The 16,403-nt window shown below is 45.7% G+C and overlaps 1 protein-coding gene across 7 annotated transcripts in view; it reads left to right on the plus strand.

Annotated features, from left to right (window-relative positions):
- Positions 1-16,403, plus strand: part of LOC135225183 (plasminogen receptor (KT)-like) — a 121,086-nt gene that overhangs the window by 26,495 nt on the left and 78,188 nt on the right. For all 7 annotated transcript variants that reach the window (XM_064264461.1, XM_064264464.1, XM_064264466.1 and 4 more), the window contains exon 5: positions 2,733-2,854. In XM_064264461.1, the coding sequence (XP_064120531.1) occupies positions 2,733-2,854 (122 nt within the window). The remainder of the gene's footprint in view (positions 1-2,732; positions 2,855-16,403) is intronic.

Consider the following 16,403-nt stretch of genomic DNA (forward strand, 5'->3'; position numbering starts at 1 on the left):
GGTTGCTACCTGTATATTATTCATTAATTTTTGTTTTGTTGTATATATTTTTTGTTTTTGTATTATAACCCATGGCAGTTTTTGACGTAGTTATAATGGGAATTAGGCAGTTTGGTATTTAGGTGTTTTTGATGACAAGGACTGACTGCTTGGCAACTCATGCTGCTTCCATTTTCAGTGTGAAATGGTTCCAGCCACTGGGTTGTCGGCACTGGCGACTACGCTTCTCCCCAGATCGATGCTGACCTAGGACTAGCCACTGGTTCGCTTGTCCTGACGACTCCTGCTTCTTCCACTGTCCTGGACAGGGAATTAGTCGATGGATCGTCTGCTGTCATCTGGTGACTCGCTCACCATCTACTTTTTGTCTCACCTGTCTTCTCGGAGTCAGACACTCGTGTGAGATCAGGCGACATTTAGTAGCCCTGAGTTTCTTGTTGACGAAGTCGGTTTGCCGTTGTAACACCCCGATTGATCGTGTAACATGAGACCAGGTTGGACTGTCAGGGCATTCGTCCTTCGGGACTGAATCGCCTTTTTGCTCCGCCGCGCTCCTTATTTCTCTTGGCACCAGAAGCTCGAGTTAAGGAGTGCTCATGAGCCGATTCGTTGCTGGCGACTTCGGGTTGCGTTGATACACCCCCAAGGTTTTGCTTAGCTTTGAATCGCCCAGACAGTCCAGACACTCATCCTTTAGGGAAAGAATAGTGCTTGATAGTCTTCAGGGTGCAGCCTTGCTGTCCGCAATTCGTCTGACTGGTCACCTGGTCGGTCACCTGACTTTAGTACAGACGGACTGACTATGCACTTACTCCTTGTCCTGTGCTACCGCAGTTGGTGGCATTATGGTAGGAGACTTTGAGTTGTTAGTATCTTTGACCTTGGGTTGAGTTTTGACTGCCTATGATATATATTTCTTTGTTTGTTTTCTCCTATTCTGTCCGAAGGGGAAATTGTATTCAGATTCCCTCCTCCTTTTCAATGTGGTTAATCGGGCTAGATAAATTATATTAAGGTAATGTTTATTAATATGGAATTTTTATTCTAAAATTAATATTAATAATACTTACCTGTATAATTTATCTAGTCCCACCCATCCTACCCCACGATCTGCCTATCACAACTGATTTGAGGGAAGGTTTTCGTATCTGTCAACGACAGTGTTGCCAACTGGCGGACAGAATAGGAGGTAACAGGGTTGCCAATGTGGTAAATTTTGGTGCGGTTTTTGGGGATTTAGGGCTAGATAAATTATACAGGTAAGTATTATTAATATTAATTTTAGAATAAAAATTCCATTTGTGCTGTCATATATTGCAATATTTATATATGATAATGATTTTTTTTTTTCATTTCTGATGGTTGCATACTAAACTTCAGGCAACGACAAAAAAAGTAGCCAAAAATGAACTCTTAATCTTGAAAACTAAGCGTGCTGTGATTTTTAAAAAAAACCTTTTTTCCGCTTCGGCGCTTACTCCCAAACCCCGCCGGCATACAGGAGACACTTTTGGAAATACTGGCTCGGCGTTTAAGGGTTAAGTAATCCCAAAGAAAATGAGATGCTGGTACATAAATAAAAATAAGATTAAGAAAGGCCCATAGTTTGTTTCATTAACAAAACATACAACTCCAATAAAAGGACAAATCCCTTTGCAAGTTCCAACTCATTCTGGACTTGGACTATCTGAACTAAGTTAAAATTGCAATTTTATTGAAGATAATATTCAATATAATTCCTAGAAATGAAAAGAGGTACAGAAAATTAATATTATGCCAAGCTTTATTTGGTGGGCTTTGGTAATATATACATTTTAGCAAGCCTAGAAGGATTTTAAATTCCTACACTAATGACAAAAGTATTGGCTGGTATCGGCCAGAAATTCACCGATACCGATACCACAAAAACTAGCCGACACCACCGACACCAATACTTGGCCACATCCCTAATATAGAATTAATTTGTTGGTGTTCGAGTACCAATTCTTCGTTTGTGTTTGCATTGTTTATCCTGTACTTGGCAATTTTATCCAGTTGACATAGGTAGTTTTTCCATTATAACATATGTTAACAACTCATTGTGAGACTGACCCTTACTTGTATACCTGCAGTTTTCTCTTTTTAAAATGAAAGTCAAGCAGAGAGCAGTAAGGATTTTATAAAGAGGAAGAGCTAATGATAATACTAAACTGAGAGAAACTGGATAGATGAGTTTGTAGTAGTACTTTATATTATGCAATGAACTTCAGATTAAACATACCCCAGTATGTATCTGTAGATTGATTTAGGAAGCAAAATTTTGTAAGAATATTTTCCTTAAATTGCACCAAGAAATGGGGAGGATAGCCATATAATACAAGATCAATGTATTGTTCTATATTAAATATCTAATTACCAGAATTTTATGGAATAACAATTAAGCATATTATGTAATGTTAATTTGTTTTGTCATCGCTTGATGATACATAGAACCATTGCCAAGGCAGAGATAACCCATTGCTAATAAGCATTGGTTATCAGCAAAGGAGAAGTTTTTCCAACAAAATGCTTTCCTATATTTTTTCAAACTATAATGAATAATTTAGCCAAAAGGTTTTAGGGTGGGCTGTCATTTTAATTTGAAGTATCACTGCTCCACGTAGAAAATTGTGGTATAATGCTATACATTTTAGTTGCTTGGAGAGGAGTCCAGTATGCTGATCTTTGATCATTTTAATGTTACATCATTCCAGTGGAAGCAGAGAACATCCTGTTGTTCGAACGTGACCTCGTCTCCATTCCAATGGGAGTGCCGACGCCATCATCCATTGACGAGGCCAGAGAGAGGCAAGAGGAGAGCAAACGTCTCAACAAGGTTCATGAAGTGTTCATTTAAGAGTTTTCACCTTTTGGTACTTTTTATTTATTTATTTATTTTTTTTTACTAATAGGTTAACCAGGCCAGTGCATTTATGAAACCCTTTTTTTTTCTAGTCATTTTTTGTCCTTTCGACATTGCCAGTAGTTACGATAACTAGTCACGGGCTAATTAATGTTCACCCACTTTTAAATGTTACTGCTGAAAAACTAGCAGCAATTACAGTTATGGGTGATCTCCCCCTACCCCCCAAAAAAAGGGAAAAAAGGATAATATTGTACATTTGGTGACAGCAATAACCTTACTCTAGGTTTTGAAGATTCTTTAGCGGATAAGGCATTTTCTCATAGGAAATTCACAAAAAAAGAGAGACATTATAAGCCTTCTGTTTTCAAAGCTGAATTTTTTATGCGGCTTGCAGTGTTTTCTGTTTGAAAACAGTTTCCTCGTTGTACTGATCAGTAGATGCTGTGCTGGTAGAAACACTGGAAGGTGAAAAAGTGTTTGTCGGTTGTATGATATTGATACGTATGTGCTTGAAAATTTCCAGAGATATCTGGAAGATGCAATTCTCTTTGTTGAAAGCAATTTTCCAACTAATGCTTGAAAGCAAAGAAACTACCATTGTTTTATCATTTAATTTTTTTTTCTTTTCTCTAGTATACCACACTAGTGTTATCCTCATTACACATTATTGAAATATTATTCTCTCAGAGTACAAACATTGCTGTGTAGTGTTTGTTTTTAGTTTTAAAAATGATTAGTAAATTGCAAACATTTGCCGTTACACAGACTACTGACTTCACAACATTTCAGGTATACTGATAAACATAATTCTTGCTTTTATTACTGTACATATGTGTACAGTAGAAAATTTGCAATTAGAATTTACAGTAGATCCTTCATTTTTGTGGTGTACTTAGATTTCCTTTTTTTATATTTGCTATAGTATTGAGATTTTATCCTCATAAGTATGATACACTTAGATAAATCTTACTAATGATACACCAAGACAAATAGGAATGTTCATATATGTTTTTCAAATGAACAGTTTAACATTTAGTACTTTATAAATTACAATGCATATCACAAAAGAGTCCCTTTGGCCTTCATGCATCATTACAAATTACAGGAATTTGAATTGTCCATTGTATTTAGGCTATATGTAAGAGAGTAATGTCTGTGTTGCCTTTGCAATTTCTTCAGAATTTACAAATAAAAAAACAAGCAATTTTGTTATTTGCAGTTAGAATAAGTCTTCTGACTGTGATCTACTCATCTTATATTTTGGTGGAGATAGGCAAGGGCAAGGATAAATTAATTACTGATTACTGTAATTAAATTTGTTCCGATACGTAATACAAACCCTCGGTCCTTTAACAATAGGAAGGTAACTAGCGGCAGCTGGGACGGTCGTAAGCTTCGAACAAGGGGAGAACGGTAGTTAACCGCTTGTCCGATCGCGGGCGGTGAAGAATCACTTTTGCTTTCGGCCGTGGTGTGACAGGACGTGTTCGTCATCGCTCTGCCCGCTATTTTCGTCGTGTGCTTTGGATGTTTACAATTTCTTCTGACTGGTTTGTTTGTGGTCTTGATTGAAATTGTAAGTAATCTTTTTTCAGTTTTCATTGAAAGTGAATTTAATTATGGATCAAGAAGAGCTTTCGCCGCGCCCACCAGCTGCCCGTAGAGTGTCCCGGGCTGGAGGGGCGTAAATGCGGCGGATTTCGCTCTTATCCAGACATTGATCCACATGAATTGTGTTATCGGTGTCGGGGGCGAGAATGCTCCCGAGCCGAACCTTGTAATGTGTGTGTGAATTGGTCCGAGGCGCAGTGGGTGCTGTACGAGGGTAGGAAGAGGCGTAGACCGACCAAGGAGTCGTCGGAAAGCTCTCCAGCGACTCCTTTGGTGACAGATACCTCGTCATCCTTCCTGCCTCCAGCTCAGCCCCCACGATTTGCGCCTTCCCCCGGGGGGGGGGTTTCGGAGTCCTTCTCCTCACTCGATCCGTCGAGTGTGGAGGAGGGCGCCCGATACCCGGATGTTCAATTGTACTCGGGGTCTTCCGTCCGCTCTGGGTGGGGTTCGTCCTCCCCCGGGCGCGAGGGTGCCCCTCTAACTGACCCGACTGTTCCTCCCTCAGGTGTGCCTTCTGTGAGTGACGACCTTGGACAGGTGTGGGCGTCGTTGGGACTGCAGGGCGCCCCTAGTATCCAGGGCTTGATTAAACGTCTGGCGGGGTCGGCAGTTGTAACTCATGGTGTAGTCACAACAACGACAAACACAATGTCCACACCAGCGTACGCCGCCCCTCCTCATGTAGTGTATACGCAACACATTGCGTCGGTGACACCCACGGCATCAATCCAGAAGCCGATTGCTGCCGTACCTAAGAGGGGCGTGCCGCCGCCACCTGGATTTTATGTGCTGCCGACTCCCGACTTTCGCTGTCCCAAAAGTTCGCCCCTGGATCTGCCGCCCGTCCCAATGATGAGTTTGGCTGTATCGGAGATGCCTGTGACGCCGGACTATGCTGCCGTACCTGCCGTACCTGCAGCTAATATTGCTGGCCCAGCCACTTGCGCCGCTCCTACGAAGCGCGCAGTGCGGACGCTCATGCCGATGTGCGCTGGAGCTGGTCCTGCTGGTGCTGTCCTGCTGGTGCTGGTCCTGTGGTGCTGGTCCTGCTGCTGCTGTGGTCCTGCTGGTGCTGGTCCTGATGGTGCTGGTCCTGCTGTTGATGTCCCTGCCGCTCCTGCCGTGCCTGCCCCTGCCCACGCGCGTCTCGTCATGGAGGTGCTGCACCGTCTCAGGTCCTTCCGGACAGGATCAGTCGGGGCGTGTTGCTTTGGCAATTGGCCCGACTTTTTCCCGTGGATGGAAGACCTGACGTCCGTCCTGAGAGAGCTGACGAAGAAGAAAGAAGAAGAAGAGGAAGGTGTCGTCGTCGTCTTCATCGTCTTCTTCGTCGTCTGTTTGCCGCCTCTCCCCCTTCGACTTCTAAGGCTTCCAAGCCGAAGAAGAAGAAGGCTGCCTCCTCCCCCCCTAAGAAGGTTCCTGCGGGACCTTCGAAGGGCCCATCTCGCTCTGGCGTGACGGGGGGTGCTTCTGCTGGTCCTCCTGTTCCCTCGGGAACAGGGTCCGTCTCTTCTTCTGAGAAGAAGAAGAAGACGGGGACCAAGGATGTGCTGGCTACTGCTGGTACATCCGCGCCTGGTCTTGGTAGCACTGCTGCTAAGCCAGGTACCGGCTCGACTTCTCGTTCGCGAGAAGGTCCGAGTGTACGGTCTCCTTCGGGCGACCGTGCAGCTAAAGTCAAGACGCCTGAGCTCGCTCACCGTCATGACCGAGGCACGGAGCAGAAGACTGTCGAGAATCGCGCAAGTGACTCTCGCCAGGCCAGCGGCCGCTCTCATAGCGACCAGCCGGTACCTCGGGCTGACGTGACGGTCTCTGACCGGCCACGGGTTGAGGCTGGGAAGAGGTCCCCTCGACCAACGGCACCAGCTTCGGCTGGTACCAGCGGTTTGACGTGCCGTGAGGACGCTCACGGCCGGTCTCACCGCGAAAGCGAGCTCTGCAGATCACCTGACCGTCCGCTCCCACAGGGACCGGAAACGGAGGGGTGACGGTGGCCAGCAGCAGCTCGTCTGACGCACGGGATCGGGGTCGACGTGCTCAGTCGAGCCGCTCGCCACAGGTGAGCGGCACGGCCAGGCCTGCAGATAGATCCCCACCGCGGGTTGGTGATCGGCTGCAGCCCCCCACGTACGCTGGTCCTGCCAGCGAGCGGGGGGGGGGAGCGTCAGGTCTGTCTCTCCTATACCTCAACTTCCTCGGGCTACACCGGGAAGAGCGAGGTATCTAGGAGTGATCGTGAGAGGTGCGCCGCTCACGATCCCGTCACGATGCCGCACGCACCAGGCATGGTCTTAGGACCAGCCAGGTCGTACGCGCAAGTGGCTGGAGGCGACCGTCAGGGGTCTGTTGCTGTTCCTCCTTCTGAAGGAGGAGGGTCTCGAGAGCTGCTCCTGTTGGAGGGACTGGACGGTCCTACTCCTCAGGACGCTGTGACTCCCGAGATCCAGAGGAACTTTTCTTTGCCCAGGTTATTGCGCTGATTCGTCAGCACAATGACCTGGGGGAAGGATCGCCGCTACCACCATCTGAGCCCACGTCCCGGCTCGAGGTCAGTTTTGGGGCCCCGACGGAAGGGGAACCCAAAATGACGGTGGGACTGCCGCGATCTGGAGCTTGCAGACCTCAGTCCTTGACCAGGTGGAGAATTTCGTCTCAGGACGAGAGGACTCACTTAAGTCAGGACGGTCTTCCAAGCTACTTCCTCCTCCTCTGCAGCGACAGCGGAAGTTCTACGTGCCATCAGTGGATCCAATACCGCCCAAAACAGGTTAACCCGGAGCTAGCTAGGCTAACTCCAGGTGTGTCCCTGCAGCACTCCTGTCGGAGAACTTGTGGTTCTCGCAGCAGGAGGCACTGGGCCTGGAAGCTAACGGCTATGGCGGCTTTCCAGGCAGTCTCTTGGTTGGATCTGTGGTCCCTCACAGTATCCAAGGTCGCCGGACCGACTCCGGGGGTGCTGCCCTCGAAGAAGACCCCGACTTCAGGAGACTGTGCCAGTCTGGAGGTAGGGCCATCTCCTACCTCGCCCATCAGACGGCAAACCTGTGGGCCAACTTGGTTCTCCGTCGTAGGGACGCTGTCCTTACACAGTAGCCAAGGGGGCCGGGCGTGAGGCGGTAAATGGACTCCGTAACGACCAATGAAGAGTTCCTCCGCTCTCTTTCCCGGAGAGATGGTGGACGCTGCGGTGGAAAGACGGCGCACTGATGACAGTGACCGTCTGGTTCACCAGGCAGTTACGAAGGTTTCTGGGCAACCTCGTACAACTGCGGCTAAGCCTAAGAGTTTAGCTAGCGCTTCCTCGGCTGCTAAGACGGCTGCTCCATCGAAGACCCCGAGGAAAGACTCTTCCTGCTTCAAACTTCTGGTAAAGGAGGCCGTAACCAGCCCTCCTCCCAGCCCTCCTTTCCCCGAGGAGGTGCTGGGAAGAAGTCGAAGCGAGGTGGGAAACGCTAGGGACGGCGTTCCCCCTCACCAGCTGCCGGAAGTGGGGGGGTGCCTAGCGAGCCATTGGGCAACTTGGCAGCGCTACGGTGCCGAGACCTGGATAGTAGAACGTCCTTCGGGAGGGATATCTACTACCCTTCGAATCTCGACCACCCCTCACCTCCAACCCGGTCCATCTTCAGACTTATGGCTGGGGATCCTCAAAGGACGACGCTCTTCGGCAGGAGATCAAGACCATGCTGACCAAAACGACTGTAGGGAGAAAGTCGTAGTAGATCGGTCACCGGGCTTTTACAGCCGCCTTTTCTTAGTGGAAAAGGCATCGGGGGGCTGGCGGCCCGGTGATAGATCTCTCTCCCCTGAACCGATTTGTTCGCCAGACTCGTTCAAGATGGAGACGGCACGTTCCGTGCTGGACTCCATCAGGGAGAACGACTTCATGCTTTTCGGTGGACCTGAAAAGATGCGTATTTTCAAATACCCATCCATCAGTCCTCCAGAAAGTACCTCCGCTTCATCTTCGACGGGACGGTGTACCAATTCAGGGCACTTTGCTTCGGTCTCTCAACCGCCCCACAGGTGTTCACGAGAGTGTTCACGCTGGTGTCTGCCTTGGGCCCATTCGCACGGGATACGTCTTCTGAGGTATCTCGACGATTGGCTGGTCTCCTGGCGAGCTCCCGCTCGCAGTTGCTGCAGGACAGGGATCGACTTCTAAAGTTTTGTCGCGATCATGGGGATCGTGATAAACTACGAGAAGTCCGATCTCGAACCAAGCAGAGATGAAGTACCTGGGTATGCTGATCGATACGGTAGCAGCTCAAGTCCGCCCCGCAGACTTGAGGATCAGCAAATTCAGGGAGGCAGCCGGCCGGTTCCTGTCTCGCAGGAACAGGCAGCTCAGCAATGGCAAGTCGTGATCGGCCACCTGTCGTCACTACGAGAAAGTTAGTTTCCTCACGGACGTCTTCACCTGCGGTCCTCTCCAGTGGAGACTAAGGGAGAGTTTGTCACAGGTCAGGATCCACCTTCTTCCCCGTGTCCATCACGGAGAAGGGTGAGGCAGGACCTAGCCTGGTGGCTCGACGACAGGAACCTCTTAAGAGGAGTGCCCCTACGCACTCCCCCCCCGGAGATGCTGCTGTTCTCAGACGCATCGACCGAGGGATGGGGCGCACACCTGGAGGAGTTGCTGGCTGCAGGTGTGTGGGGACCATCACGACAAGCACCTTCACATCAATGTCCTGGAACTCAAGGCGGCGTTTTACGCTCTCCAAGAGTTCCAGACCGCTTGATGGGACACTCGGTGGTGTTGATGTGCGACAACACCACAGTAGTGGCATACGTCAACAAGCAGGGGGGCCTAGTGTCTCTCCCGCTACACCAGTTGACTGTGCAGGTGCACGAGTGGGCCACGGCTCACTCGATAGAGCTGTCAGCACGCTACATTCCAGGCAAGAGGAATGTAGTAGCGGACAAGCTCAGCCGTCGGGATCAGGTAATAGGGACCGAGTGGTCCCTACACCCAGAAGTGGCGGAAAGGCTCTTCAACCTGTGGGGGCGTCCGGTCATAAACCTGTTGTCGCCACCCGGCACAACAAAAAACTTCAAGTTTTTTGCTCAGCCGTGCCGGACCCATGGGCAGCTGCAGAGGACGCTCTTCAACACCCCTGGGACAACCTCTTCGTCTACGCCTTTCCTCCCTTTTGTCTGATTCGGAAAGTGATCAGCCGAGCGCTGGTCACTCCCAATCTCAGGATGATCCTGGTGGCTCCCAAACGACCTCAAGCCGTTTGGTATCCGGACCTGCTGGCTCTTCTTGCAGAAGAACCGAGAGAGATGCCCCACTGGCACAACCTTCTAGCCCAGCCACACGTAGAGCGGTAACCACCGAGCAGTCCAGTCCCTACAAACTTCACGGCTGGCTGTTATCCACCATCTCTTGCGAACGAGAGGCTTTTCTCGCAGCGCAGCAACAGAGATGGCTGGACACGTCAGACAGTCCTCTGCAGCGTGTACCAGGGGAAGTGGGCCGTCTTCTGTGGTTGGTGTCGTAGACGGGGTCTATCTCCTCTCAGAGCCACTCTTCAGCAGGTAGCGGATTTCCTCGTGTTTCTTCGCCGAGAGAGCTCCTCTCAGTACCCACAGTTAAAGGATATAGAGCTGCACTGGCACTCGTCCTAAAACTGAGGGGACTGGACATCTCGAACTCGTTCGAGATCTCCTTGCTAATGAGGAGCTTCGAAAGGTCTTGCCCACCCAGGGAGCTCAGGCCCCCTGAGTGGGATGTGACTCTCGTCCTTAGGAGTTTGACTCGAAGACCATTCGAGCCACTCCGAGAGTCGTCAGACAGGGATCTGACCCTCAAGACCCTCTTCTTGCTGGCCCTTCCCTGGCATCGGCGAAGAGAGTAGGGGAACTTCATGGTCTGTCCTTCAATGTTAAACATTCCAGGGGCTGGGATCTGTGACGCTCAATTTCGTCCCGAATTTCGTAGCTAAGACTCAGAATCCGTCGATCCCTGACGACAGGTTCGAGTCTTTCACAATCCCCTCCCTAATGGATTTCACCGACAACGATACGGATGAGATGCTGCTTTGTCCTGTGAGGGCGCTACGGCGCTATCTGAAGAAAACTCGACACCTCAGGCCTGAGTGTCGACGCCTCTTCGTTAGCACTGGGGTTACCAAGAAAGAAGTATCCAAGAACACGCTTTCTTTCTGGCTGCGTGAGGTGATCAGGAGAGCGTACGAGGCTGATGGTAGTGACGACAATCCGTACGCTCCGACCGAGAGCCCACGAAGTCAGAGGTATTGGACCCTCTTTGGCGTTCCGCAAGAACTTCTCCGTGGCGCAGGTCCTGAAGGCAGGTGTCTGGGCCAACCAGACTACCTTCACGTCCTTCTACCTTCGGATATTGCCCACAAGTCCTTGGATACTTTTTCCTTGGACCTGTGGTGGCTGCTCAACACGTTGTGTAAGCTTACCCAGCACCCGAGCAGGCAGAACAGCATCGATTCCTGGTGTGACTGTAGGAATGAATGGTTGAATGAGAGTGCGACTGGCTTCTCTTCTCCATCTTTCTCTCTCCTCTACCTGTGGGCAGAGGGTCACGGTCGTCACCATGCGGAAGGAATCCGATGCAGGTAAGCTACTCAACCGAGGCCCCAATCTATCCCTTTAGTTAGGGATAGAAGCAATATCCTCCACTCCCTCCCAACAGGGGGAAGGAGTGGATGCCTACTTGAGACAAACCCATAACTTTATGTTGGCTCCTGTACAGGAACAAGTTCTTGCAATGCTGGTACGAAGAGATACGCTTGCCTCTCTCTTAGTACTTGGCTCAGAGGTCTGACCATTGATCCTGCGGTGCACACCCCGATCAATCGGACAGAGGTTTGGATCCCTCCCTTGCTCTTACAACCAGGGAGGCATTCCAAGGTTGGACGAACACCAGTCTGTTCACCAAAAAGACTCAGATTCCACCCACCAAGAAGTGAGTCTTCCTATTGTTAAAGGACCGAGGGTTTGTATTACGTATCGGAACAAATGACAATTTGTCGAAAATTGCATTTTTCCTAACTATACAAACCTGAGGTCCTTTACATATAGTCCCACCTCATACCACCCCTCACTCTGCAACTTTTTGCATGGGCCTAAAGCAAAAGTGATTCTTCACCGCCCGGGCGCGCGGCGCGCGCACGATCGGACAAGCAGTTAACTACCGTTCTCCCCTTGTTCGAAGCTTACGACCGTCCCAGCTGCCGCTAGTTACCTTCCTATTGTTAAAGGACCTCAGGTTTCTATAGTTAGGAAAAATGCAATTTTCGACAAATTGTCATTTCTCTTTATATGTAGATTTCCCTTAAAATTCAGTTATGTTTGCTTTTTTCAAATACCATACCTGCAGCAGTCCACCATGTGCATTTTCAAAGGACATTATCTTCCTCCATGTTTAATCTTGGTTTTTGAACAGTTGTGGCCTAGGGACAAAAGCACACTTGAAGTCAAGTTCATGTCGGGACCATTTGATAACTGTTATCAGTAGTTTATGGACTAAGCACTGTTAAGGATTGCATATCTGTGTCACCTACTTACTACATTCCTTTATTAGTATGTTGTCAGTTCAGAAGGAGGTAACAGACTGTTGGAATTGCAAAGCATGAAATCAGCTTTAGGTTTTTATTTTAGCAAAACGAAGTAATTACCTTTATGGGTTGTTCTCATGCCAAGGGGAACTTTTTACATTTGAAAGAAATTTCTACTAACATACCTTATCAACACTAATAATCATGGTAAATGATTTGTTCATGAGTAGAAATTGTTACCAGATTTTTCTTCCATACAATTCACATATTCTCATTTGTGGGTTGTGTCTGTTTTTGTGAGATAGGACCTTGATAAAAGTTTAGGTAACGGCTCCGTTCAGTTTATTAGCATTTACCAGTTTATCGTACATAAGAAAGGGCCTTTGGTAAAAAGGAAAAACACCCAAGAATCCTTTTGAGCTTTCAAAGCAAATTTTTGTGAAGTTTTTAAAAAAAGGAAAAGCTATAAACTTTCAAAAGCTTTATAGAACTTTCATGGAATCATTTGCTATACTTTTAAGAAGGTAACATTCTTGTAATATAGTGGACAATCTTTATGCTAAGAGTTCATCTTGAAGGTTTGATGATCCAACCGAATATTATCACTTAAAGTATTTTAACTAGAAGCTAGAGTCAGATTTCTAACATCTCCTAGGACTGGCTTAATGGATTCATTTAAAGGAGTTGGACAGCCAAGTGTGAAGAGAGCAAAGGAAAAGTTGGAAATTGAGAAGTTATGTAGCAGCCTCAAAGCCAGAGAAATGCTGTAAATGACTATAAATACTGCCTACAGAGTGCCACACAAGCACCTTGTATTCACATTCCCCGTCAAGGGGATAACTTAGCATAGTACAATATGCTTACAATATCATAGCTCATTGCTTAATAAAATGAAATAAGAAGTTTGGTGATTTGCAATAATGTTTTTATGATAGATGGTAATGTGCCTTATTATACAGTAATGTGGATTTAACCGGTATGATATATAAAGGCATTTCGATGGGAAAAATTCTGCAGTACATGTGAAATCAAAGTTATTTTGCTCTTCATTAATAGATAAGGAATAAAGTAATTTTCCTCTTATACTTTTAATTTTGCTGTGGCCTAATGATGTATTGTGCGTCTGTGGTAGATTTTAGGGAATGACCTACACATTGAGCTCTTTTAGTCACGAAATGAATTCCTGGGAAGTTCAGCTGCAGAGACCTCTGTGTCCAATTTTTCCATTTCACATTTTCAACCCAAGTAACATTGGGTGTGTCATCCATGATCTTGCATAAGTTAATTTGTCGTTAGGTTTCTTTAAGCTGTTATAAGCTGTCACTCTTTAGTTATTTAGTAAGCTACAGGAATATAGAAGTCTGTTATCAATCTGGGTTCTCTTACTCAGTATGTGCAGCAAACCTGTTACACTCAAGAAGAATTTTCTTGGGTTTGACGGGGTGAAAAACTTCTGGACACTTATCATGGCATTAAGGAAGCATGTTAATTTTATGTGCAAGGGCTTTGTTTGCCAGGTGAATGTCTCTTAGACTTTGGCCAACCTGTATCTCAATGCAAAATTAATGGCCTGTATATTATCGTTGTATTGAACCATTCTTACTGAATATAGTAGTAGAGATCCTCTGATAATGAAATATGGGAACATTTCAATTGAGATCTTAAAATGTTAGTTTGCTTTTGCTAAATGCCATTATTTTTAGGGAGGCAGAGGAATCAGAACTAGGTAATTTTTGTACATCTGTCATATCCAAAGAATTTTTTGTCTCCAGTTACTTTCCATGTAAAATTCTGCCAGGGGCAGCTGCTGGTGGGTAGGTTATTGTTGGATGGAGAGGAACAAGAAAAAACACATTTGATGGCAGATGTAAAGAAAGGATAACGTTCTTGATCAGACACTAGAGGATTATTTTGGGATAATCCAACAGCAAAAGTACCTCTGTCAAAAGATGCATTGTTGCAAGGCAGAAGGTACTTTTAATTGGATTTCTTACGAGCAGATCCTCAAAGTTTTCAGACGGAGGGAAGGGTTTGGTCAGTAGATAGAAACTGGAGGCCTTGTTGACTGTATGTATGCTTCCCATGATCTAGCACAGGAGCAGAAAGTTGAAGTCAGGATGCAGCCTATCCACACTTGAATAACACTTGGGTTCTTAAGTACTAGTTTTCCAACTTGAGTCAGCTTATCATGTCATACTGGTATCTCCTTTCATGTATTTGAAAGTAGCTGTAAAAGACAAGGGAAAGTAATGGATGCCATTTGACCACGAATTTAATCTTGATTATTTCCCATTTCCTGCACTTAGCAGAACAGTAGACCTGTGACTTTTGGAGGCCCTAAATATATATAATGTTCTGCTATTTATTATTTTGAAGGATGCCATAAGGTGTTTATAATCCTATTAAGGTTACCCTTGTTACCTGTAAATGTTTTAACAGATGTCTGTAGATCTTTTACATCTTTGAACAGGTTTCATCAAGGTATATTGAGCAAATTTATCAGCTGTAGAGTAAAGGAGACCACCTAAAGTTAGGTTGGATGCAACCTCATGGACAGATTATCCAGTATTGTCTCTTAATAGATTATTATGCTTTCATTAGATACTTCAACGATTGACTTTACTAAAGTACTTCATGATTACACTTGCTATCATCAGAGCATGAAGTTTACTTGAAAACAATGAAGTGCTGGTGTCCTCGGACCATTTCAGCAGGTGGCTATCATATAGATCAGTCTCCTAGGACACTATTTTAGCAGGTGGCCATCATAGATCAGTCTCTTAGGACACAATTTCCTTTATGGATTAGAGTCTGTCAGTGTTGGGTGAGGATCACACTTATCCAAAGATTAGTATTCCAAAGTAAAAAACTTTGCAACATTGGTGATCTGTGAATATAAGATGCAGTACATGCAGTGCATTTAATTAAGGCTGGAACCTTCCTTTGGCATCGATTTCCATCCACTGTACTGTCTTGATGATATCACTTCTAGATTCTTTTTCTTTATTAAAGGGCAGTTTGGGAGTATGGGGACAAAAAGTTTCTTATGAAACCTACCTTATTACTCAAGAATTCCCTTTACAGTGTACAGGATTAAGAGCCTTTGTATTTTGCTATCTGGCATCCTTATGCAATTTCTGTCATCTCTCTTGATAATGGAGGATCCCGTTAGTACCTGTACTTGTCACTTCAACTCGCAGGGCATGATGACCAGCAGATACAGACAAGAAACTATATGTACTAATGGTGCATTAATTCAGTTTGACCTGATGCATAAACAAAATGTGTTGTTGACTTCAAATATCAGTACCTGTTGTTGCACCAAGCATCTCAGTTATTGTATTAGTGTCTGTCTTCAGTGCCAAGACTTGGGACTTACCAGGTGCGTACTAGTATTTTGTGGTCTTTTTCCTTATTATTCTCCTATTATGGGCAACATTCCCAGGACAAGTCAGACCATTCCATATTGATTTCTGCTCCCCTCTTCACCCCTCTCCCCCTCCTCCAACCTGACCAGTTACATTGAAGTAGTTTTGGTTTAAAAGTGGCTTGCTACCTGTGGATAAGGTGGGGATCCCATTAATATTGCTAATTATGTAAATGGTTGCGCCTGTCATGCAAAACCTCAGAACAGTAGTTGTAGAGACCTTTATTGCTTTTGGGGTAGTGGAACTCACAGCGTCATCATGTTTACCAACCAACAGCTTTATAGTTATGAATAAGAGCACATAGGGAAAAAAATAAGAATGTACAAACCATACAGAATTGCTGAATGGAATAGAAGAATGGAATAGAAATATTTTACCATAAAGAAAAAACTGAGGGATTTTATTTAAGATGTAAAGGCAAAGGCATTATATTTCAATTTCATTTTATGATGCTTTATTATGACATTTAATGAGATTTTTATTTTACTGGTAAGTACTTCTAAGAAATTACTTTTGCCGCCTTTTCTGGTTCCAGGTGTTTCTCAGTTAGGTGATACAGGGATCTTATCTTGTATTCCTTGCGGATTTTAGAGGCTTGGTAGTTAGCATAATGCACTGATTATTTCCTCAAAACTTCTTGCACTAACTGTAGGTGAGAATTTCATCATATCATTTATTGAAAGTTCGTGAAATGGACTATTGATGCTCATCAGTTAATTGAATTCTGTATAGGTCATACAGGTTAAGAGTTAGGGTTCTGTACAATAAAACAAAAACTCTTCCAGTAATTTAAAACGGTAGTTTTGAATACATATACACACGTACTACTTGCATTTGCCAATCATCAATAACACCATCTGTTCTCCCAAGATGTGCGTGATTCTTGTATGGGCATTTTATGAAATTCATTTTATGAAATTCATAACTCCATATAGTAAG

The sequence above is a fragment of the Macrobrachium nipponense genome, chromosome 13 (assembly GCF_015104395.2).
Source record: "Macrobrachium nipponense isolate FS-2020 chromosome 13, ASM1510439v2, whole genome shotgun sequence".
Classification (NCBI taxonomy): domain Eukaryota; kingdom Metazoa; phylum Arthropoda; class Malacostraca; order Decapoda; family Palaemonidae; genus Macrobrachium; species Macrobrachium nipponense.